This window comes from Podarcis muralis, chromosome 11, assembly GCF_964188315.1.
Source record: "Podarcis muralis chromosome 11, rPodMur119.hap1.1, whole genome shotgun sequence".
Lineage (NCBI taxonomy): Eukaryota > Metazoa > Chordata > Lepidosauria > Squamata > Lacertidae > Podarcis > Podarcis muralis.
The window spans coordinates 42,197,380-42,222,103 of record NC_135665.1 but is presented as its reverse complement, the minus strand read 5'-3'; the positions used below and the strand labels follow the sequence as shown (position 1 = coordinate 42,222,103).

Sequence of the window (24,724 nt, the reverse complement as noted above, 5' to 3'; positions counted from 1 at the left end):
CCTCAAAGCCCCCCCCCCCCCGCCAACCACAATGCCTCCTCCCATTGGAATCGCCCAACGCAACCCTCCCCTCCCCCCGTCCCCGGCTAAAATATTCGCTCACCCTCCAACCGGAAGCAGGAAGAGGGTAAAGGAAGTCCACACACCCACTCCGTTTCGACTCTGTTGTCTTGAGCGATCATAGAGGGTGCAGTCGGCTAGAAAGGTCAGTAGCAGATGCTCGCCGCAAGATTTATTGTCATATGCAAGCTGTAAATCGCCCCGCGGTCTGGAGACGGAACTTCCGGGTGCCCGTAGACCCGATTCGCCTTCCTCCGCCTCCCGAGAGCGGTAGTGAGAGCTGCCGATAGAAAATTGTGGAGAAGCGAGGAGGGGGTGTTTATTGGTTGCTTAGATTATATGAGACCGTAGCATGTCCAGCAAGAAACAAAAAGCATCAGGTACGGTGCTTCTCACTCGCAAGCTTCGTTTCAGGTGCAAAATGTGCACATGGCTTATTTAAGGCTGGCTCTGTTGCGGCCAACGGTCCATTATCTTCGTGTTGGGGGTTGCTAAAAGAGTGAGGGCTGAGGCAGGCTTGGGTTTTCAGTCAAAAATATTCCATATAAAACACCTCTCAGGTTGGAGTAAAGGCCAAAACCCGCTCCCAGCCACGATCCAATACTTAATTGCACGTGGAAGCCTTGCCCTCCATAGTCTTGTGTTTATAACTTAAAAAATCCAATAGAATTACAAAGTTTTTGACGCAAATAAGATCTGGGTTTCAAAGAACACGACCCTCCTGCTTTGGCTAATCCTGCTCTGGAGCCAGTGTGGTATCGGACCAGGACATGGGAGACTAGGGTTCAAATCCCCACTTGACCTCGAAATTCTCTGGGTGATCTTGGGCCACTCTCAGCCTCTCAGCGTAACCCACCTGTTTGTGGGGATTGAATGAGTGGGGAGCCACGTACGCCACTTCCAGCTCTTTGGAGAAGGTGGACCATAAAAGCAATCAATTAATAATCGTTTGACAAGGATATGGAGAAACCTAATTGCCTCCCTGCTGGATCAGGCCAGTGGCCCATCTACTCCAGCATCCTGGCCTCAGAGTTGCCTGCCAGCTGCTTCTATGGGAAGCGCAGTGCTACCCAGCAATCCTCAAAACACGCTCTGCTGCGTCTCTCTCTCTTTCTCCATGGTTTACTTACGGGCAGCTTTCTCTTCCCTCCCCTGTAGTTTGTGGGGGGGGAAGGAATCGGGAAGTGTGAGTGTCTGATTGTTAGAGCAGCTGGCTACCGTTTGAGACACATACAGTATATAGCTCTATGTTGAATCCGCAAGAGCGGTCACGTGGCTAGAGGCGCGCCTGGGCCGCCATTGCTTTGTGGGGGTTATTGCGTGTGTGAGGGGAATGAAGGCAGCCAGAGCGGAATCTGGAGCGAGGAACTTCCGGGGAAAGGCGGTAGGTTCGCTCCGCGCAGTAGCGAAGCGCTCGCCAGCGGCGCCCTTTCTTTCCCGCGCCCTGAATGGGGCTCCAGCGAGGCGGGCGGGGCACGTCGCTCTCGGGCTTTTGCAGGAGAAGGATGCTCCTCATCCAGAGAGGGCTGGGGTTTGTTTGCGAGGAAGACCCGTTGAACTCCTCCTTTCTGGTGAAATGGTGCCTACGGTTGGGTTTGCGCACCGTTTAAAGTCCCTCCGCACACCCGCAGGTTGCGGAGGCAGAGACTGGACCCAAGGAATCAACACAACAGCAGCATTTTATAAATTGCCAGGCTGTTTTCTTTTTTTAAAAAAAGACGCTCCCGTATGTTATACACACATACATGCAAAATTCGTATAGAAATGTATATCCCTGGGGACCCTTTCAGCAGGTTTACAATCTGAATTTACACATAGCACAAGACAAGTAAATAAATAAATAAATCAGGATTGGGTTTGCAGGATAAGCTACTCTTGATTTCTATCAAAAAGCAGGGAATCACAAAGTCCTTTTGTCCCTAAACCTGGCCACAAGGTGTTTCTCATAAGGTGAAATGCAGAAACGTTACAACAAATAAAATGATTTAAAGTCTACTGTTTGCTTATAATACCATAGATACTTGTTTACACACACACACACACACACACACACACACACACACATATATATATACACACACACACACACACACACAAATATGTCCGGAAAGGGTTCGTGTAGTACTTGCTTTCAACATTATTTGTTAATAAGCTAGATGTTAATTATTCTAAACTTTATCAGAAGCACCACACCAACACTTGTAAAAGTGTAGCTTGAGCAGATGTATTTGTATCAAAAAGTTCCCCACTGATTTCACTAGTTTATATCTATGTAACTATATTTTGAATCAGCCTTCATGCTCTGTTTTACCATGGTATAAGCTGGGCAGTTAGGTATACCTTCTACTGTTCTTATGACTGTGCATTTAAAATGTAGCCTAAAAACAGCAACAGAATGTTAAATAGCCATGGCAGATACCTTTGGAAAAAGATTTCCCCGAGTGCTACTTTGTGCTGTGCAAACTGAAATTCCTTTTATTCATAAATAAATTCATTATCTTGGACATTGTAGTAAATGATGTAGAACACCTGCTATAGAAGCAAGTCGTGAAAGTAAATAAGACCATTTAAGTTGAAAGATAAGACAAAGCAAGGCAAACCCAGCTGAGCACAGAGTGGCTCGATAGCATTAAGGATCATGATAGAATTTAAATTCTATAAAGGAGGAAGGATACCTGAAAATATTTTAAGGATTTTTAGCCTAATCTTTTTAATTTAATTGTGAAAGCATGACCTCATGTCATATTTACTCTAAAGTAATCCCTCTTCAGTCAATGGGATTTCACCTAGGGTTCTAGCCTTACAAACACTTACTGGTAATTGAATTTTTCTTAGCTTGGGGAACTTGTGGTTTTCCAGATGTTGGATTCCCAACTCCCATCAGTTCTAACCAGCATGCCCAGCAGACAGGGATGATGGGAGTTGTGACCCAGCAACACCTAGAATCTCAAAGCAATACTGGAACCAGGAGCACCCTGAAACTATAATCCTTGAGTCTGCAGTGGGAGCGAGAAACTATCCAAACTAGGCTGATTTCCTTTTCCTGGGCAAACTGATTTATTGGCCAGGAACACTTCTGTCATGTCTGGATCAAATATGCACAGAATTGGATTGCATATGGATGTCCATTGTGTAAATGTGTTGTGGCAAAATACAGGGTGTGTTACTTGACATCTTATTGTGAGCATTTCATAAGGAAATTGTTTGGGTTGTATCTGTTAAGGTAACTGCAGGAGAGGACTGCTAAGAGAGTGTTAGTCTGACTGTTGTAAGTACTCTCGTAGTTTCTGTAGTCTGCAAGAAAAAGCGACTATCAAATTTAACAAACAAACAAACAAATAAATAAATGATAATGATAAAATATAAGGGTGGTGATTTACTCAGCTTTACCCACCCAAATTAATCAACATGACTAATTTAAGTCCATTCATTTCAAATGGTACAAATTAGTTGAATACCACCACAAGCTTCCGCCAACTGACAAGACATATTCATTAAGGTGAACTGATGATGGTCAGGACAAAAAGTACAATCTAGTCATAGTGGTAGCTATTGATTATATTAGCCAGAAATGGACTTCTTTGGAGCCATTCCTTGGAGGTTTTTAAGCAGAGGTTGGATGATCATCATGTATCATTTAGTTGAGATTCCTGCATTGCAGGGGGTTGGAATAGATGACCCTCAAGGCCCCTTCCAACTCTACGATTCTATGATTTCAACAGAACCTCAAGTTGTTGTTGTTGTTGTTGTTGTTGTTGTTGTTGTATGTTTAGAACTGTAGATTTCCCATAAAGGAAAAAGGACTTAGGAAATTTGCATTTCAGTATTTACAATATTCAGCCATTATGATATATTCTTGAACTATAATAGAATGTTCCGGTTGTCTGGCAGATATGGGATTGGTGATATATTGGGTCCACTCAGAAACAAAACTTCTCATTTTAGAAAACATTGGTGGAATACTTATGCCTTGTCATAGTGACATCAGAAGATTGACGGATGGGTGGCCCCACCCACTTATCAGAGTGGTTCCCAGAGGGCAGGGTAGCTCAAAATCCACCTTACTGGCTGGATCCTGTTCCCCACCCTTATTATAAAACATGGCAATAATTGGAGAAAAGTAAAGAAAACCCAGATCACTCAAATTTGAAAACTAATCCAAATACATGTAGCAATTTGTTTTACAGTACTTTGAAAATAAACTTTCATTTGGTTCTAATGGAAAACAAGTTTTGTTGTTTATTTTATTGGACACATTTTTATGACAGTTTAAAAAATATCCCCCCCCCCCAAGGTGGCTCATAAAATGAAAAAGTGGAACAATAATAAAACAACAGTTTAAAAAAATTATACAATATCAAATAATATTCAGTGCATTTCAATACCATAAAGCACACAGTGGAAGCCAATACTGAGGCAACAGACTCAATATGTAATTCATCACAATCCTATAAATAAATTCATTACAGCCTTCCATAGTAGTTCAGATTTTGTATTAATCCTGTATAAAATGCTGCCTTTCTGTGCTGTACTCAATGCTGCTATAGGAAAAAGAGCTCAGGATATGGGGGTGTGTGTCAAAATTTTAGGTGTAAAATAATAAAATCAAACAAAGACTTGTTCTGAGGCCACAGTGCAGATAGAAAATGTTGGAAGTGTTGAAGCTGGGCAAATCTTGCTGTCATTAAATACAAATAATATAATTTTACAATTTATGCATGTATTCCATTGGTCCATAATTCGTTAGTGAATCTTTCAGGCTGAATTTCAGTCTATCTATTGTCCCTAAAATCTTTTGTGTCGTGTGCATCTTTCTGCTACAGATTAATCTCAGGGGTAGCACTGTTGAATTTAGTGAAGTTATATCAGGTATGAATTTTAGGCTATTGCATCCATAAAGAATCATCCCCAGGAGTGAATTATTTCTTTATGCTTCTTCATGAACTGTTTATCTTGCATAATTTCTTGAATCTTGTCTATTCCACCTGCCGAATAATATCCCCCTTGTTTCTGGATGAGTTATGCAGCTCCCCCTGCAATGGCATGTTGGTGAGTGTTTTCTGAAGGGCCATGAAAATTAAATTTTTCTTGTGCTTCCCCCACCCCACCCCCAGCTTGTAAAGTGAGAATGCTTTATCAGCACTTTGTCAGCCATGTGTGACAGATCTGCAGCATTTGCACAGCAATAGGTAGTATTTCTTACAGTTCTAGTAGAGCCAGCCAAACCTCTTTTGTGACATTGGGAGTTAGATCTTATTTTAAAAACAACAACAATGCCCCAATGTGTTGTGCAGCCATAGAATGCACAATATAGCATCGCTTCATACCATTTGGAGCCTCTGTAGTCATGAAGGGAGTGAGGCTGTTCCTTAAAGCACCTCAGTGACAGCACTTTACTTTAAGGAGAAATGCTGTCATTGTTCTGGCCTGACCTTGACCAGAAGCCCAGAAGGCACACCAGTTCACCTGAGAGCAATGCAAGTAAAGGCCAAGGTTCCAGCACCACGGAGAGCTCCAAGCCTCCCACAAGCCCTTAAACCTCAATGGGTCTTTTTATCAGTCTCAAGCCTGCTCTTTCTTGGAGCATACAGAGTTTAAAGGGCCAGTCTCCTGGCCTGGGGCCTAGCACACCCATCTCATTCCCATTAGTTCTCTCCTGGTTCAGTTCCTGTGCTCATGATCTGGTCACTGAAGACATAAGAGCCCAGGTCTAGGGATGGTCAATTCTTTGAGGACCTCAGGGTTTGGGTCTCCGTTGATGTGACAGGCTTTGGCTCAGACCCAGTGTTAAAGGCCTATGCCTGAGTCTTGCTCTTCCATTGCCTTTGTTGCCGCTACTACTATTATGGCTTATCCTTCCTTGTCAAAGTCCAAGCTCTTAAGGGGACCGTGACATCATCATCGTCATTATTATTATTATTTCATTTCATTTAGAGACTAAGTGAATGTTTGATGTTTTATTATGGTTTTTGTATGTGTTGGAAGCCGCCCAGAGTGGGTGAGGCAATCCAGCCAGATGGGTGGGGTATAAGTAATAAAATTATTACCATTATCATCCTCATCCGGATTACCCATCAAGTCTCACTGTGCTCAATGGGACTTACTGCCAAATAAGTTTGCATAGGTCTCCCTAGAGTTGTGTTGAATAATTGAGAACAACTTGGTGCAACTCATTTGTGGATTAGTCTGTGTGGGCCCAGCACTCTGCAAAGTACAGGCAGAAGGCATGACTGAAGTTTCACTACACAGTATATGTCCCCTCTGGGCAGTAGCAACAAAAGGAAATAGCTTTTAAATGACTGCTATTGGACAGTGTGCTATTGTCTGTACACCTGTCGGGCTGTGAGGTCCCAGACCTGTGCCCAAAGGAGGATTTGAAATGGAGGGCCTTTCAGAAGCTGGGCTACAGTGCGAAATCACTAACCTCTTTGTATACAGGCTCTGCTGCAGTGTTGGGGAACTTGTGATCCACCCACCTGATGCTGTTGGGACTAAAACTCCCATCATCCCTGGCCATTGTCCATTTGGCTGATACTGATGGGAGTTGCACCTTGTGATAATAATTATTTAGCAGGGTGGTGATTGGCCCATGTGACTGATGATTCCATTTAAAAAGTGAGTCTTTTATTTCAGGACTTACCGTAGTTATTTATTTATTTATTTATTTATTTATTTGCTTGCTTGCATTTCTGTTTAATAAATAGATCCAAGGATCACAGGGCGGTTTACAATATTAAAACACAAAAATACGTAACATAGTAACAAGCAAAACGAAAATAAGAACAAAAACAAATGAAGAATTCCTTTCCCACAACACATTTAAAAGGGTATTGGATGTTAATCATCCAAAATTTTAAAAGGCAACAGATTGTTTAATTAGCCAAAAGCTTGGGAAAAGAAGAACGCTTTTGCCTGGCACTCACTTGGGTCCTGAGCTGAGTTCAATAGTAAATTAGTTTCCCTAGATGTAGCCATTCTGCTCCCTTGAGTTATGTACTAAAGACTGAACTAACCTATATTCTGCCCCAGGGCTTAATGGAGGACTTCAGCAGAGAATAATTGCCAAGAGGCTTTAAGGCCCTTTGGTACTACTAGATTAATGCAAACTGGCCTCTTCAGGCTTCTTGAGGTCTAAGCATTTTGCTTTGCCAGAAGGGATGACTGAAATTCATTTCATACATTGCCTTTAATGAAAAACAGTGAGATACAGTAAATGCAGATTAATTGTGCTGCTGGTCTTTAATTCCTCCTCATGTTACATTTGCAGTCATATGAAAGAGAAGAAGGAGACCAAAAAATCATTAGCCTCCAGGCATATTGCTGGAAGCAGTAATCTCTTCTTATCTGCTGAGTTAAGTGCTGGATGAATTCTTGTGTGGTGTTTTGAACTCTGTCTTTATGCATTGACTACCTGACATGGAATACACCTGGCCCTGAACTGACCTCCCTCCCACTTCTGGAAGTGATCACAGCATGAGGCAATGTGCCTCCAGGCTAATGATCTTTTTTTAATGTCTCAACTCTCATACATGAGCAGAAATGACGATTGGAATTGCTGTCCTAATTTGCACAATATATATTGCAGGCAAAATTATATTAAAGGCAATGCATAAAATTAAGTTAATCAGCGGGTATTTTCCAAATTGAAGAGATGACTGTGTAAATAGGAAGATGCTTTATTATGTGTAGGTATATGAGGGGGTGTGGGGGAACAGCTAGAATTGTGTATCAGAAGCTCTCTATATTTTGGTAGAATGGGAATGGACGTTAGCACTCTATTTCATTATTGCCTATAGTATAAATACATAGGGAGACTGAAATCCAGTGCCTGCTCACTTTGCAAGAGTGTTGCTGGTACTTCACCTTTGTTGTGTGGGGTCTTGCTGCCCCTGTGGTTATTTTCTGGGGTCTGCACATTTTGGCTGACCTTAATATTTGCAGATGCCACCAGCTCTGTCCTTCTGTCCTGTGTCTTCTGGCGTGCCCAGAGAGCTAAAGAAAGGGATAAAAATCTCTCCCTAGCTTCATGATGTGCTTTGGAAATGCTCAAAACTCCTGTAACATGGAGACAGTGACCAGTTCTGTCAATGAATCAGGGGTAGCCAATGTAGTGTCCTCCAGGTATTATTGGATAGCAGCTCCCATCAGCCACAGCCAATGGACAGGAATTATGGGAGCTGTGAGTCCAATGGCATCTGGAAGGAACCATGTTGGCTACCTCTGCTCTTTCCTGAGGTTGGTACTCATGAAAGATGTGGACTCTTGTCTCTGGCTTAGCATTGCACTTAGGTATTCTCTTTGGTGAGAATCTGGAGCTGCAGTTGTTAGCAATACAATAGGGTTAGTAGCAGCAGGAATTTGCCATTCTAGAGAGATTCACAGAGCTTCCAATATCAGCACCGTGAAAAGCTCCCAGTGAGTCTAGTCTGCCTGGTGCGTTTTCCCTCCTTAGATAACATTGGGACCATGTTGTGACAGCAAGGAGATGGAGCTGTCTGAGGTCACCCACTGAAAAGGGCTTGTCTTCTGAGACCCCAGGTTTGGGGTGATGGTAACACTAGGCTTAGAGCAGGGTTGATCTCTGACCTCCCACTGCGTCTCCCAAGTGTCAAGAGACAAGACCCCATCCCTCTCCCAAGGTCCGGCCTCAGAGAGAAGGAAGGAATGGTTCCAGATCTTGATCTCCTTTTTCATGGTATTACTGCCAGAATTCCTTCAAGCCAATGGCAGTTTTCTGCAGGCTTCTGCCCAGGTTATCCCTCTCTTACTCCTTTCCTCTCTCCCAGCCGTATCTTCTTATGATCTCTTTTGACTCTCTCAGGTATTATCTGTGGCTTTTACTGAGTCTGCCTAGTTCCATTGGGGTATAGGAGGGGGAAGGCATTCCCTACCCTGAGCAATGATATTTCAGTTTTACTGAGTTTGGGGGGCCCTTATAGTTTGTTGCGTGCCAGAAGACTTGCCAACCAAGGATTTCAAAATGGATGGACCTTTTTTCTTTTAAATACTGAATTAAAACCTTACTAAGATTAATAGATGATCCTGGCCATGCAAATAACTACAAAAGAATTCCAAAGCCACATTGTTAAAGTATTGAAACATAGACCACAAATTCAAGCTTTTTTTCAAAAGCAAAATGACATTGAGCCATCCTTTATTCGTATTGGCATTGGACATTATTTATTAAGCACTTAAAGTTTCCAAGGCACTGTACAAAGATGTTAAAACACAGCATTATCTAACAGATGTGATGCAATAGGGGGGAAATGATGGGGAATGGGGGGGGGAAAGCAAAATTCAAGCACTAATTTTTCACAAAGTTACATAATATAGCAATGAATTTTGTCGTCTTAAGGTTGTGGTAACTGATGAAGGCTCTGCAGGGACAATGATGCCACATACCAATTCCCGGGGCTTTAGATGTTACTGCTGCTGTTCCAAAGGCTGCTACTTTTGGTGACCATGGGGGAGAATAGTACCTTGCGAGAAGTATGCTACCTAGCAACCCAGATGTAGCACCAGATGTTTTGGTTCATAGAATGAGTAGGACACCTTCTTACCTTGGCTATTCCACCACTTCCAGCTCTTTCTTGCAGCAGGGAAGTCTAGTTTCATTCTTCCAAACACATTTAGAAATTCTGGCTGTGTCTTTGTGCCTGTTTGCAATAATAAGCATGGAGACTGGATCTATTTATACTGTGCTGAAGTACAGTTAGAAGCTGTTCTGTGTACTTTCCGTCCTGATTGGCAGTGCGCTTGGGATGGGGGTGATGCCGGTCTGTTGTCTTTAGTCGACCTTCTTCAAACACTTTTAAAAGCAATGTATTTACAGCAGAACTATGTCAAGAAGGAAAGTCCACATAAATACACATAATGGCTGCGTTTGGATGTTTGTCCATATACCCATGCATTCCTCTCCTTTCCCATCACTTGTTGTGCTCTGGCATAGGGATTTAGCCAGTTTTCCCTGCTGGCAAACTAGATTGTAACAGGAAACTCTGGCTTAGCCAGTATAAAGTATTTTAACCCCATGCTTGCTTCCTTGGAGGAAGGAGGAGACATACATGTGACAAGTATATGACTAATTGTCTCTAGCTTCAAATTAGACATTTCAAGCTTTAAGGAAGCTTCAAGAAGTTGTGGAACTTATGCTGATGCAGAACACAGTGGAGAAAAGGCTAGAGCAAGGGCGTGCTGGAGAGAGATGTGTCCCTTGCCCATTGTGGTGAATTTGAGAGTTTTTGGTAAGAATAGCTAGTCATTCCACAGAGGTGAAGGCAATTGTTATTGCCATCCTTGTGAATCTTAAGGTTTGAAGCAAAGCTCTCAAGTGGACTGCTGCAACGGCCTTGAGCTCTTTAAGAAAGAGACAATCTCAGTCATGGATCTTGCAAATTCTTTAAACAGATCACTGGTCGGGTGGGTTCACAGAAGTCACAACACTTGTTTTTTTTCTATTGAGGTGGATAATATCACCCCCTTGGTGATATTTTCATGGCAGCTGTTGAGAACAAAAGGTGTGACCCACTGACGCTGAACAAAGCTTATTTTGCATTTTTCCTGAAGCTTAGATAAAAAATATAGAATGTGCCACTGCTCTCATTTCTGTTACCTTCAGTACATGTACATTTAAGAAAGGATTAGAGTTTTCAATGGTTTATTTTGCAAAATGGATATAGTTGATTTCTCTTGGCTGATGGGTTTTGCTATTTCAGCAGTTCAAAAACAGTACAAAAATGTGATCTGGCGTTTTCTGCTGCATTTAAATTAAAGCCTGTTACTATTTACTCTGAATGGCTGTTAGCTAAATGCATTTAATGTAGAACACATTCTGACTTGCCCAAAGAATGGCATTTTCCAGTGCTGAGAAAATGGCCCTTGAATTAGAGAATTAGCTCTTCAAAAATGTAGCCAGGGGAGTAATACCTCTTTCTGCATAATTGTGGGGAGGGTGCTCATGTTATTGTTTGAGTGAGTGACACAAAAATAATTGAAAAGCGCATAATAGAAACAAATAAGTGGGGACTCCCTGGGAGAGGGAAAGGTTGGGGAGAGGAGGGCAAAGAGAAGGATTCTCCTCCTCTTGCCCTTCCACTTCCTGTTCTGGAAGAGAGATAAAAGGGAGTGGGGATTAAGGCTGCTTATTCTCCTTTGACCTTTCCTTTGACACTGAATCATTGTGGTGGTGGTAGGGAGCTTGCACACCCCCCACCATGGTTTGGAACCCTTATAATCCATACAGACACTGTGGCATACACACACACCATATGCACAAATCCCAGAAAGAGGATGTGTGTGACAATGATGTGTTGATAATAATGATACAATACTTAATACTTGCAAGCTATGCAAGTATTGCAAGAGTGTGTAAACCCACAACAAATGCTCTTCAATTCTATTGCTCTATGATTCTGCCCTTGAATACGTACAAGAATGGGCCTTCAGCCTTTGCACATGCACATGTGTGCTTTTGGGTAATCATGTTTAGGACTGTGCTGTAAGTGTTCAATAAAGTAGTCATCTCTGTTTAAAATTCAGAAAATTCTGATTCAAAATGATAACTGTCATTTTGCTGTCTTTTGGATGAAGATCCAACATTGCACCAGAACTTCTCCTCTCTTTCCTGCCTCTTCCAGCTACCTTGTTTCCTCAGTTTGCTCTGGAGAGCAAATTTTTGGGAAGATGCAAGCGGGGGGGGGGGGGGGGGAGAGTCCCATTTGCACAAGAGGAAATCTGTTGTGCAAGCAATACGATACAATTAGATATCATTCTTGGTATGCCTTTCTACATTGAAAAGAAGAATGTAACTTAATCTTAACTCTTTGACAAAAATATTTTTCTCATTCCCTTCTTTCAGCCTTCTACGTGGAAATGAACTGCAGCACCTTCTCCAACGGAAGCTTTTCATCCTAGTGTATTCTTTCCATGTGCTCTGCTGCTTAGAATTCTTCTTTTCTACAACAGTTTGAAGGAGAATTACCATGGTGAAATATTGTGCAGCATATAACTGCACCAATTCAGACACAAAGTTGAATAGGAAACAGGGAATAACTTTTCACAGGTAAGCGTGAACTGCCTGAGCATAGTGTAAACCCTGATCTTTTATTAATTATCATTGTTATTGCAGACTATTAGGCATTTGCCCACAGGAATGAATGTTTGGAGGAGGCATATTGTTCAGTGTCTCCAAAAATAACATTGCAGGCTACTCCAGATCCTGTTGCATGTTGTGGAGATATTTAATTTAGCTGCCACGCCTGTGCTTGAAATTGCACAAGAATGTGATTTATGTAAGAGTAGAAATGTGGTAATAAATTTTGATAGTCTTATTTTGGACGACTTGTGTTAATACCAGCATGGAGCAGTATTCCATAGTGGAACATTGTGCAGGGATGTTTGGGAGGAACAGTTCTCATTAGTTCACAAAAAGGATCTGTCGCCCAAATGCACTATCCCACTTGTGACTCTTTCCAGCAAAATCCAGGAGGACCTTTCATTAAAATATAATTATTTTCTACATACAGTATATGTGGGTATGTATTGGAAAGATATTATGTTCCAGCTTTCCACTGAATATAGGCAAGGCATGTCAGGCAGGCTGTAGATTGGCAGAAGGCAGAATAAGATCTGTTAGTAGATCTATAGTTGATTCACCATAGATCCTGGCTCCCAACTGTCTAACTGTAGCAAGGTCTTAAAGGTTTCCTCCCTGTCGAAAATTAAGCTGCTGAAACAAAGAATACCTGGGAGAAATCCAGGAGTGAATTTTCATTCTGGGCTGTGCATGTGCTCAGAAATACTCTGCTCTTCATTCTTAAAATGTGTCTGAAAACTAGAACTGTTTTGCATGTGGTTCTAGTTGATTGATCTCAGGGTTCAGGGGTGGGGTGAGGAGATCCTGCAAGTCTAAAATCTGCTCACAATTGTTCTAAGCATTCCCATAGAAGAACATTTTACACCAGTTGATGGTTTTCAACCAGTGTGCCATGGCAGCCTGAGGTGCTTTGAATGATAGCCAGGGTTGCCACAGGGGTATTTTGTGCACAGCACTTGAAAAATGAGTATACTTACTTTGTAGATTGGGGGGAAATGTTCCTTCTGCATGATTCAGGCCTCCAGCTGCCAATTTGTTTACCCCTCTGACAGTCCTATACATTTCTACTTGGAGTACCATATTTTTCGCCCTATAGGACACACTTTTTCCCTCCCAAAATGAAGGGGAAATGTGTGTGCGTCCTATGGGGTGAATGCAGGCTTTCGCTGAAGCCTGGAGAGCGAGAGGGGTTGGTGCGCACCGACCCCTCTCGCTCTCCAGCCTTCAGGAAGCTATCCGCAAGCCTTGGGAGCCCGCGGGAGTTCCCACGGCTTGCGGAGAGCTGCCTCTATCCCGAAGCCCGGGTGCGCTGAGCAGTCACGCCCGGGCTTCAGGTAGCTCTGCGCAAGCCGCGGGAGCCCTCCCACGGCTTGTGGAGAGCAGCCTGTTCTGGGGGGGCTGGGGTTGGGGGAAGCTCGGGCTTCCCCCGCCCCAGCCCCGCGCCTGGGAGGGAAATGAATTTTTTTTTCTTTATTTCTCCCCAAAAAAACTAGGTGTGCCCTATGGGCCGGTGCGCCCTATGGGGTGAAAAATACGGTAAGTCTCATTGAGTTCAGTGGTGCTTACTCCTAGGTAAGTGTGTATAGGATTGAAGCTTTACTACCCCAAAAGCTGGGCTGTTGAGCATTTAGCCTGGCAACCACATGTACATAACACTTTCTATATGTTTGTTCCAAATGTGGTTGTTTATAATATTACCATAAGAATACTTGGGTTTTATTTGCTCATAACAAGGTTTCCCAAGGATAATGCAAGAAAGCAAGAATGGGCCATGTCAGTACACCGAGCTGACCCTGTTAGTGGCAAACTTTGGATGCCATCTCAGTGGGACATGATTTGTTCTCAGCATTTTAGCCCAGAGTGCTTCAGAGAAATTAATGGAAAGAAGTTCCTCAAGGAAGAAAGTTGTCCTTCTATATTTTCCTTTCCTGACACTTCTAAGGTATGAGATTTGTGTGATATTCTAATTTTATTATACTGTTTCTTTGTTACTGGTCCTCAGTTTTGATGGACCATTCATTCAAGCTTCATCTCTTGTTGCCTTCAGGTGACTAGTGAAGACATTCCTGTTTGGCTTAGTGTCTGGTCTTAATTTAGGGGGCTTTTTTCTGCTGCTGCTATGGGTTGTGCTGCTATTCACTTCCATTTTTAGCTAATTATATTTCATTATTGTGATTTTATTTTGTCTGTGTGTGTGCTTTTAATTGCTGCCTGCTGCTTTCTGGGGTCTTGTTCTCTAAAGGTGGGATAGAAAATGTTTAAATAAGTATACCATTCAAACAGCAGAACTTCAGAATGTAATTGTTCCCACATTTTCAATGACTTCCTAGGAGCTGTTCTTTGTTTCCTAGAAAATACATGCTCCAAAAAGACGAAGAAAGAACTCCAAGTGGGCTGGAGCACTTGACCTCACTCTTGTCAAGGCAAATGGCAGCAAAAATGAGATGTGCAGTCAGCAGATCATGCAAACTGTAAGCAGAAAGGCAAAATGAATTATCTGTTTTGTGGAGATTAGTTACCTACCTTTACTTTAGTGGATTGTTAAACTGCTGTGTAAATTGTAATTTACTTTTAGCTGGCTTATTGCTGTAATTAGTGTATATTCAGCATACTGAAGGAAAAATTGCTAAGGTAAATAGCCCCTGCGAAGTTAGATTGCTGCAAAATTCCCATTGATTTCAGTGCATGTTGATTTGCACCAATCAGGGCTGGCCCTTCCATTAGGCAGAGTGATTCAGAGTGAGGGAGCTGCCTCAGGTGGCAAGTTCAGAGAGGCAGAAAGAATCATAGAATCATAGAGTTGGAAGAGACCACAAGGGCCATCGAGTCCAGCCCCCTGACAAGCAGGAAACACCTGCTTGGCACCAGCAGGAAAGTAGCTAGAGTATCCGTGTTTGCCCTGCAGTTCCTAATAGGCTAGCTTTCTGCCATAGGGTGCGCATTGGAGGACTCTGCTCCATCACCAGAGCTGAAGTAAAATTCAACTACAAGTCTAGTGAGATTTTGTGCACAGAATGGTGAATGCACCATCTCATCTTTCACCTCAGGTAGCAAAATGTCTTGGGCAGCTCCTGGAACCAATCTCTGCATGTGTGGAAATTATAGTGAGCCAATGGTTGTGTACAGAGGAATATTTCAGATAGGATTGGACTGAAAATGTAGTAAGCCAAATTCCACAGATTATTTGTAACAGTTATGTAAAGGACATCCAAGTACTGTTTGTCACATCCAGCCCCAAAACAGATACAACAATCTTTCTTGTGGCATTTGAGGAATAAGGATGCACTCTTTGGAGCCAGACCCATGCCTAGAAGCATAATAATATTGGAGCTTCTATGCATTTGTTTGTGTTGAAAAGAAAATTAATGCGCTATACATTTCTTTTTTTCCAGAACAGGTGCATATATTATAGCATGAACATGATATTTTCATCTTTATCAGTATGTAAGATTTCTGATTTCTTCTTGCTCAAGAGAAAAAGAAGAAGAAAAGCAAGGAAATGAAAATCTATCTTTAAAACCTAGCAAAGCACAAAAAGTTACTTTTCTATCAATGATTTAACCACTTTTGGTTCTTTCTGTAGACACCAGCTAGTGATTCACAAAAATCACTTGAGCACAAAGAGCATAAAGTGGATCTGAATAGCTTTTCTTCAAAGATAAGCCCCACTGAGGTATATAGTGCAAAGTATACCCTCACAGTAAGTATAAAAGCAGTAACTTTGTCAACAGTCCTCTTCAGAATCTAATGATTGTAAATGTTGAGTGCAGAAACAGTTGCTTCAAGGTAGGTTTTGGCCCAATCCTGAAATTATGATTCAGATTAAATCTTTAAGGAAGCATGAGATATCAGGGCATTCCGCACAATAATAGGACTTTAAATTGAACATGTATGTTAAAGTTCAAAATTATATTTAAATGTTGTGCTTGGGTATGTAGAAGCAGAGCCTCAAATTTATTGACTGCTTTTGAAGAAAGGGTTGGTGCTGTGATGTTTTTACTGTTGGTGATGTTTTTGATGGATATTTTTATATTATTGTAATTGCATTAGTGTTTAATTGCAGTTTAATTATTTCCCCCCCCCCTAGGTTTTTAGCATTTTCTATTTTATCTGTGTAATCCATCTTGAGTCCTGGACTAGGAAAAAGGCAGGATACAAAAATAAATATAAAAATTAAAATAAAATAATCTCACAGCACTAGCTGAATTTACTGTGTGCTTGCCGAGAGAGAGACAGATCTGTTGTCTTTCCCTTAACCATTAAAAAAAATTAATACTCTTCAGCTGCTAGCATATAGCCAATGTTTTGAATAGAAGCTATTCATTACATTCTTACTCCTGTTCCCAGGGAACAGATGCCTGCTTTTCATAACTTCAGCAGAACAGGTCTAAAATTATCTTGATGAATATGACAAGCAATTGTCTAAGTAGTCTACATTCACAACAATACACGTTGTTCTTGATATCAAAAGTGGATAGGTCAAAAAGAGGGAAAGAGAATGGGAGGCAATAATAATGCGGGGCAGGCAGGAAGAGTTAATTTCACATGGAAACTAAGTAACCTCTGGATAAAAATGCATAGGATTGTGATCTTTATCACCCCAAAGCATATTGGAGCAAAAAAGAGAGGTTTATCTGTCTCTGGAAGAAGACAAGTGAAATAGACAGTCAGATTGCCTGGGGAGGAAATTCTATAAATTCAGGTTCACTACAGAAAAGTCACCACTGCTATCTAATAGTGTGTGACATACAAGAAAGATGGTTCTTGAATTCATTTGTGACTGGAAAATTTGGTATGCAGGTGAGGTGTTCAACAAGGTTAAAAACACTTTCCATGATACTTCATGATTTCTACAAGCAAGCATCTCAATGAATTATGATGCACAGAAACATTTTAAGTTGGATGTAGAAAAGATCAAGTAGATCTCTTCTCGCACAAGGGTTCTTTTTTTGTCTTTTCGCTGCCACCACTGCCTCCTCCCCACTACAGATCCTTCTGTCAATCAGAAAATCTACTCCTGGATTAGATCACTTTTAAGTATCTGTGTGAGATGGGGTGGGCAGGCTACTGCAAGACAGGGAAATTGGTGGAGTTTAGCAGGGCTGCTGAACAAGGGCAAAAAATGCTTTTCCTCTTGTGCAAGACATCTCTGGATCGAAGGCATTAGATTGTGTGTGGTTATATATTTTCAGAGAGTGCATTCCTCTCTATACCAGTTGCTGCAGATCGTTAAGTGGGGAGAGTACTGTGGGACTTAGGTCCTACTTATGGGCTTCCCCATAGACATCTCTTTGGCCACTGTGTGAACAGAAGGGTTGGAATAGCTGGGCCTTTGGCCTGATCCTGCAGGGTGCTTGTGTTCTTCCACATTACACTGAGTTGTTTTTTGTTTGTTTTTTGTAGACAGAGCATCATTACCATATTACAGATAGTCCAAAAACACTGAAAAGGAAGCTAGATGAACTTTTGGAGGAGAATGATGAGCTGAGAAGAAGATTAAGGAACAGACCTCCCAAAGAACAATGACTCTTATTCAGATGTGGGTGTTTTAAATGGACAAACATTCTAAGGACATGCATCCAATGTGGTATCCAACAGTGCGGCCTTAGATGAATGCCAGGACTCATCTCTCACCTGTACTCATTAATGGAATATTATGTATCCCACTGTATTTATTTACATAAATGTATTCAAGTTTTCATATAAACAGATTTGGCAACTCTGTAGGGTTTTTGTTTGTTTTTGCTGAACATCATGGCTACAACAAAACTTAAGACTATTATAATAAATGGGTCTAAAGTTGTTTAGTGTTTAAATTGAAGCTTTTGTATGAGAGGGTAGATAACAACATCCACCCTAAGCAACATATACATTAAAAATACTATAGAGATAGTGTACAGCACTTCTATTCAGTACTATTCCCAGTAATTCTGGGAAGAGGTTTATGATTTTGATCTACATTTTCCCCTGTTCTGCTTAACATGACCATCCACAGTGTCTACTTCCAAAATCATGTGCTCTAATATATATTAAAATTCATGGCATGGAGGGCTTCAGTAAGACTTGAGTAAATTGTGGAGAAATGATAGGGATGCATTTCAGAATGAGTTATATATGCACAGCTGTTTGGAAATGCATATACATTTGCCAGATAAGAATTTCAGAAGTATGACACTTTGTACAGATGTGGTGCTCACACAAAGGAACAATAACTTGTAATTCAGAATATTGGCAATGAAACATCCAAATGTTTGCTAGGCATTGCTTCAAGTTCTAATTTGGAATATAACGCGATCAGCCTTTTCTCATTTAATGCTTAAAGGGGGGCGGGGTCACCTTCTGTCAGACATATCTACAATTTGTTTTCTGCAGATTTTCTTGGATGCAGAATTCACAGCCTAGTGTAGGGTTTGCACTGGCAGAGCACGTTAGATGTTCAGTAGTTGCTTTCAACAACATTTGAGGCTGTGAAATGAGCTGCATGAATGTTCATCAAAACTGCAAAAGGAAACTGCCTGTAAGCGCCAGCACACAGTTGTATAAAATTTTGTTGATCCTCTCCAGCACCAGTAATTGTTGTAACTTATTATCCAACAGTATCGTTCCAGACCCAGACTCAGTGAGGGTTTCTTTTCGACCTTTTATAAAATTCCATTGAAAGATCAAACTCTTACATCTCCCACATTAAAAAAGATAAGAAGTAAACTGCAATAAGCAGCTGTGAGTATGCTGTATATTTCATATAACAAGTGATATGTAAAACTGCAGTCTTATTGCAGAGGAAATGCTCTAGTGCACATCTTTCCATTTTAGTCATCTTGTTGCTGCTACATTCTCTTCATATTTGCAATTTAATTATCCTCAAGGCATACATATGAAGCTAAAAGTGACTTTCAGTCATGTCACATATAAATGGCTTTTCCTCTGTAGCTGTTCAGACAGGGGGATGGGTTCTGTTTGACTTTGAGCAATCTACAAGGGGAAGTTAATCTATCAGCTCAATAGAAATGGCTGCTAATTTTAAATGGCCAGCTTCATCTTTCTTCAACAGAAGAGCCCATTTTCCCCCTCCTATAAAATTGTCTCATAATCTAAATGAAGCCATTCCCATGCGTGTTATCAAAAGGTAATAGTTCATGCCTCAAAGTTCTCAAGGGTGCGATTATGATGATAACAACCATACTCTGTATCATGTCTTATCGATTAACTAATAAAATTCAGGAGGGGGAGGACTGAAGACATTTCAGAGGTCACTCTACACATAAAAGAAGTATATTTACCTTGCTTTACCATCCAAAAACAACCACCACCCTAACCCTTTTGAAAAGGTTTTTGTAAAGGTGCAACTAGCATTCAATGTCATGTCCTACTTATAATTAGTACATCATTTTTGTACAACTATACATGGACATATAGTAGTCCAGCACAGACATCTTCAATCAGAAATAAATCAAGACCTGCAAACTCTATGAACAAATAACCATGGCTGGAACCCTAAATTTGCTCCTGCAGGCAGCAACATATTCTGAGCAGAGTTCTGCTCCTGTAACACTCCCACCAGTGGAATTGGGGCTGGGTGGGAGGGAGGTGATTCTTATGGATGGTCCCTTGCCCTTGCAACCTAATGTGTAACCCTCCCATAAAATCTGCTTCAAATGAATTGGGCATCCTCTGGAGCAGCATAAGAGCTGGTGGGGGTGGGCTGGCAAAAATGGCCTCCTCCTCTGGATCTCAGTCACAAACATGAGTACAGTCATACCTTGGATCCCGAATGCCTTGTGAGTCGAACGTTTTGGCTCCTGAACACAGCAAACCCAGAAGTGAGTGTTCCGGTTTCTGAACGTTCTTTGGAACCTGAACGTCCAACACAGCTTCCGCGGCTTCTAATTGGCTGCAGGAGCTTCCTGCAGCCAATCGGAAGCTGCGCTTTGGTTTCCAAACATTTTGGAAGTCGAACAGATTCCATTCAACTTCCGAGGTACAACTGTAGATTAAACCCTTCTGCTTGTGGAAGCTTAGGATCCAAGCCAATGTATATATTGCTTCATCAATGACTTATTACACATTTGAATCAGGGTCTTTTGGGGGGCTGAGGTATATAGTAATTTTTATAGTATATACAACTGTTCTAAATGAAGGTGGCTAATGAGAATATGAAGCAGCCTACCTTCTCAGTTGCTGGGAGTGAGCTCTGTTTCAGCTCTGAGTCCCCACCGCCACCTTTGTTTTTACATATATCATCTCCAAAAGTCAGTTTTTAAAACACTCTTGAAAACATTTAACAAGCCAAATGTCCAGGAATTGTTCTGCACAAATTTGCTTGAAGCACTTTAGCAGACCTATTCTAGTAATGACCCTTTTGGTACATTTTGCACAAAATGAAACCATTTGTGGCAAGGCTGATACTGTGGAGTTCAGCTGTGCCTCACCAGCAATTTAAGGCCGGTCTTGACAGTTTTTCATGTTGTAAAAAAACAAAATGCCATTTGCTGTGCTAGACTATGAAGTCACTCTTTCTCCAAAAAGTTACTGCAGTTAGCATCAGAATTCAATTTAGATTCTAGATGTAATTCTAAACCATAGTTTGGTATCATGAGCCTGAGCCCTGTGGTCATGAGCTCTCTCCTCCTGCTTTCATCAGCACAAACCATTAAAAAATTATTATTATTATTATTATTATTATTATTATTATTACTACTACTACTACTACCTTTGTTGTTGTTGTTGTTGTGTTTATGTGGCACTCCATCACCCAAGTTTTCTGGATCATTTTCTTAAAAGACCGTAAAATCTAATCTGACATGGCATAAAACCTGCAGAAGAAGATAAAATCAATGCCTCAGAGCTCACTTCAGCACCTGAATTTCACAGATCTTAAAACTCCAAAAACCACAACTTGCCCTTATGTCTGAACTACTACACTATATTTATATTTCTAAAAATGGGGGATCAGCCATGGCATGGCATGTTTCTTCTTTCCAGCAGTCCTAGGCACAACTCAAAACCTGTATAGCACTTAGCACATCTTTGTTTGAATGCCTGCTATCTCCTCCCACATCCCACCTTAAGACTGTGACTAAGGACAGACTCTGTGACTCCAACAGCAGACAACTTTCCCCACCAACATTACTCTTGCTCTGTTTACCATCCAGCCTGATGAAGAGCACTGGAGAACTCTGAACTTAGCACACAGTTTTCTGCCATTGTAGTTGGTCATGTGGATTTTGGTGTGTATGTTTTATTAAGCCATAGCCTATTTGGAAGAGCAGAGCATGTGAGAAGGCCAATCTGTAAACCAGCTGTAGTTTTAAAAATTCTACTTTAGTCATGCAAACATTTCCAGATTTTAAACAGTGTGCATATTGAAAACTCGACTGTTTTTGAACACTAGAATATAAAAAGGTGCTTTTTCTAAAATATAGTCACCCTTTCTTTTGGCTAGGCTTTCAGGGCCTTCATTGTCCTCCCTATTTCCATAAAGAGGCTGATACCAAGAGGTTCACCGCAGGAATTGCAGTGGGACATAGATAAAGGCACTTTGGACAGTCTTACCTCACTAGGTTCACATGTGAGGAGATGAGTCAAAGTGGACAGGATAGCCTGCATAAAAAATGAGCAGTTAAGCCTCAAGGCACAGGAACAACATGATTTCCGCCCCAGTGCTGTGGAAAGGATGACTTCAATGCACTCACTCCTCTGCTGTCACATTTTTGACATGTTACGGATACTCACGTCAGAGCTGAACAGATGTAATCTTCTGCGTATGCTTCAACTGTTTATATGCCTTCAACAGAAGTGTCTAGGCCCTGAGATCACCAACCTTTTTGGGCCCATGGACACATTTGCAGCCTGGGCAACACACACAGCAACCAAGCCCACACAATTTATTATAGTGGCTACAACAGAATGCTTTTTTCAAAGCCTAATTTCAGGGAGGACCCTATGTGTGTCAGGGGAGGTTTGCAGGTGCCATGCTGGCAGCCCCTGTTCCCGCCAGACAGCTCCTCACCCCAAAACACACTTAGAATGGCTTCATATACACATTGTACATTTAAACACAACTTGCCCCAAAGAATTCTGGGAGCAGAAATTTGTTGAGGGTGCTGGCAACTGTAGCTCTGTTGGTAAACTACAGTTCCCATGATTCTTTGGGAGAAGCCATGTCATTTGAATGAATGCTGTGTGTGCAGTCAATAGTTTTCTACTTTGTCTATATAACTAAGACAGCTTTGTTCTAACCCTGATATTGATTAGTTTGATGTAATCGCTGGAGGCATTTATTTCTGAGGCGGTGTATATACCATACCTTTAAAGCACGTGGCTGCCTTCCAACACAGAATCTGGGGAAATGTAGTTCCCACAGAGCTACAATTCCTAACACCCTCAACAAACTATAGTTCCCAGGATTATTTGTGGCAAGTCATGTGCTTTACATATATGAGATATATGACACGTGCACATCTGGATTGGGATTACAGTGGTACCTCGGGTTACAGATGCTTCAGGTTACAAACTCCGCTAACCCAGAAATAGTACCTCAGGTTAAGGACTTTGCTTCAGGGTGAGAACAGAAATTGCGCGGCAGCGGCAGCAGGAGGCCCCATTAGCTAAAGTGGTACCTCAGGTTAAGAACAGTTTCAGGTTAAGAACGGACCTCCCGAACGAATTAAGTTCTTAACCCGAGATACCACTGTAGAAATTTAAATAAGGTTAATGTTGTTGCATTTGTGGTGGGCTAGAAAAGCTAGTCTCTCCTTGAGTTCACCTTGGCATCAGAATGTGTCCCAGAGTGCTAGAAAAGCATGATGCCATAACTCGACTTGTGGAGAAAATATCACCTTAAATGGCACCTGTGGCAAAATCCCAAGTGACTGAGGCTAGTCTTGGCGCTTGTAAATCACCTCTCAGTATGAATCCCTCAAACGACTGTTTTATTTTTCAGATGTACCTCAAGTTTGCCTGTTGAGTTAAATTGTCAAGAATCATCGTTAACTAAACAGGAAAAGCAGCGTCATAAATCACTAGGAAGAAAAACGCACTACAGGCCTGGCGCCTGGGAAACAAGAGCCTAGCAAAACAAAAACACCCTGACATTGTGGGGCATTTGGAGTTGATTTTAGGTTTGCTTATCTGTTTATAACAACCATGAAAATGTTGTTAGTGTTGGAGACAAATAAAAGCGACAAGGGGCAAAACTCATTTCTGAGTTAATGGAGGAGTCAAGGAAGGCTCGCCTCAGGATTTCTTTCGGATTAAATGCCAAATGCTGATCTCAGTGCAGCAGGCGTGACTCCCATTTGAAGTTCATGGCTGCATGGAGTGGCTGCTGAGGAGAGGGGACTTCGCCTCACTTGCGGTCGGTGAAGACTTGAGCACTTGTTCAGATTTTGTTTTTTTAAACTACTTTCTAGCCCTCACAGTTCCAGACTGCTCGTAATGGTGATCAAAGTATGTCTCAATGGGTCAAACCCAGCAAGCGATTTAAAATAAAACCCTCACATCTACTTGCCCTGTCAGAGGCCTACATTTACTGTTATGCACACAGAAAGCTCACACCATAGGGGTGCTCCACTGATTTCTGCTTATGTGTTTTATTTAGATCATTTCTATTTCTTTATTTGCAGATATCTTTAACAAAATCTCTCTTTTTCTATTATTTTAAAATATCACTCTAATGCAACTTGAAGAATTTAACAAAAGAAAATGTGGGAGGGGATGCAATTCTTCCGAGGTACCATTAGATAATAACATCATTCAGGAGTGTCAACTTGAATAAAATATAGGAGGGGCCCAGGTAATAAAGTGGGCATTGCCAACTTGAATAAAATATAGGAGGGGCCCAGGACACAGTTCACATACACCATTTGAATGGCAATGCCCATCAACTTGGGAATATTTTATTGGGGGGGGGGGTGAAGCCCCTAGGAGTTGGCTCCTATGACATCATTATTATTTGTTTGCCTTTGCAGTTGCCTGTGTAGGGGTTGTAAGACCCATCCACGGTGCCAGTTTAGAAAATTTCTATACTGCTTTACATTAAGAAAAAACAACCTAAGTAATTCACTTCATATCTTAAAACATCACAAATACAATCTTGCAAAATGTCAGAATGCTATCAACACAATGGATATTTAGAGTTTCACCCTCCACTAAAACAAACAGAAAACTGTTCAGGTCATGAGCCTCTTGTATACAATCTCTCTAATCCCACAAGGAATTTTTCATATACTGTATGCACAGATGTTTGTTTACATATTTATGATAAGTATTCTGCAAATGTTCCACACAAAGTGCCTTACAGTATAGGCCAAACTAGTATAAACACATTTTAAAAGCAAGATCATAAAGACCATCATATATTTAAAAATATAAAATACAGTATGAAATACATTAAGCTGAAGACACCAACATTTTAGTCCAGGACTTCAGAGATAAAGCAAAGAACAATGACAGTTTCAAAAGAACACACCAGAATCAGCAATCTGGAGCAGTCTGGAATATAAAAGTCTTTAAGGCCCTTTTAAAAGCAACTCAAGAGAGGCAAAATATACGTCCAGGTTACATGTCAGT

The 24,724-nt window shown here is 41.4% G+C and overlaps 2 protein-coding genes across 9 annotated transcripts in view; one reads left to right on the top strand and one right to left on the bottom strand.

Moving 5' to 3' along the window:
* The window catches only part of SMIM15 (small integral membrane protein 15), a 444,121-nt gene that overhangs the window by 5,447 nt on the left and 413,950 nt on the right, over positions 1-24,724 (bottom strand). The window contains exon 1 of one of the 3 annotated variants that reach the window (XM_028748284.2): positions 104-238. The exons of the other annotated variants lie outside the window; for them this stretch is intronic. The gene's annotated coding sequence lies outside the window, so the exon portion shown is untranslated. Of the gene's footprint in view, positions 1-103; positions 239-24,724 lie in introns of those variants that run through there. 3 annotated transcript variants of the gene reach the window in all.
* Positions 65-17,878, top strand: LOC114606831 (THAP domain-containing protein 3-like). Of its 6 annotated transcripts, none has more exons than XM_077936349.1 (6): positions 65-205; positions 11,918-12,121; positions 13,889-14,096; positions 14,506-14,625; positions 15,738-15,827; positions 17,558-17,878. In XM_077936349.1, exons 2-6 carry the CDS (start codon positions 12,042-12,044, stop codon positions 17,678-17,680), a joined length of 621 nt encoding a protein of 206 aa, XP_077792475.1. In that variant the 5' UTR covers positions 65-205; positions 11,918-12,041; the 3' UTR covers positions 17,681-17,878. The 6 variants fall into 6 exon arrangements, with proteins under 6 accessions (XP_077792475.1, XP_077792472.1, XP_077792476.1 ...); XM_077936346.1 differs by having other exon boundaries at positions 15,738-15,854; XM_077936348.1 differs by lacking the exon at positions 65-205 and adding an exon at positions 292-440 and having other exon boundaries at positions 15,738-15,854.

Bases quoted from the DNA above. Each gene is read 5' to 3' on its own strand.
- LOC114606831 (XM_077936346.1), top strand. From the start codon at position 12,042: ATGGTGAAATATTGTGCAGCATATAACTGCACCAATTCAGACACAAAG. The intron at 14,097-14,505 runs GTATGAGATTTG...TTTGTTTCCTAG, and splicing joins CCTTTCCTGACACTTCTAAG to AAAATACATGCTCCAAAAAG. The intron at 14,626-15,737 runs GTAAGCAGAAAG...TTCTTTCTGTAG, and splicing joins GTCAGCAGATCATGCAAACT to ACACCAGCTAGTGATTCACA.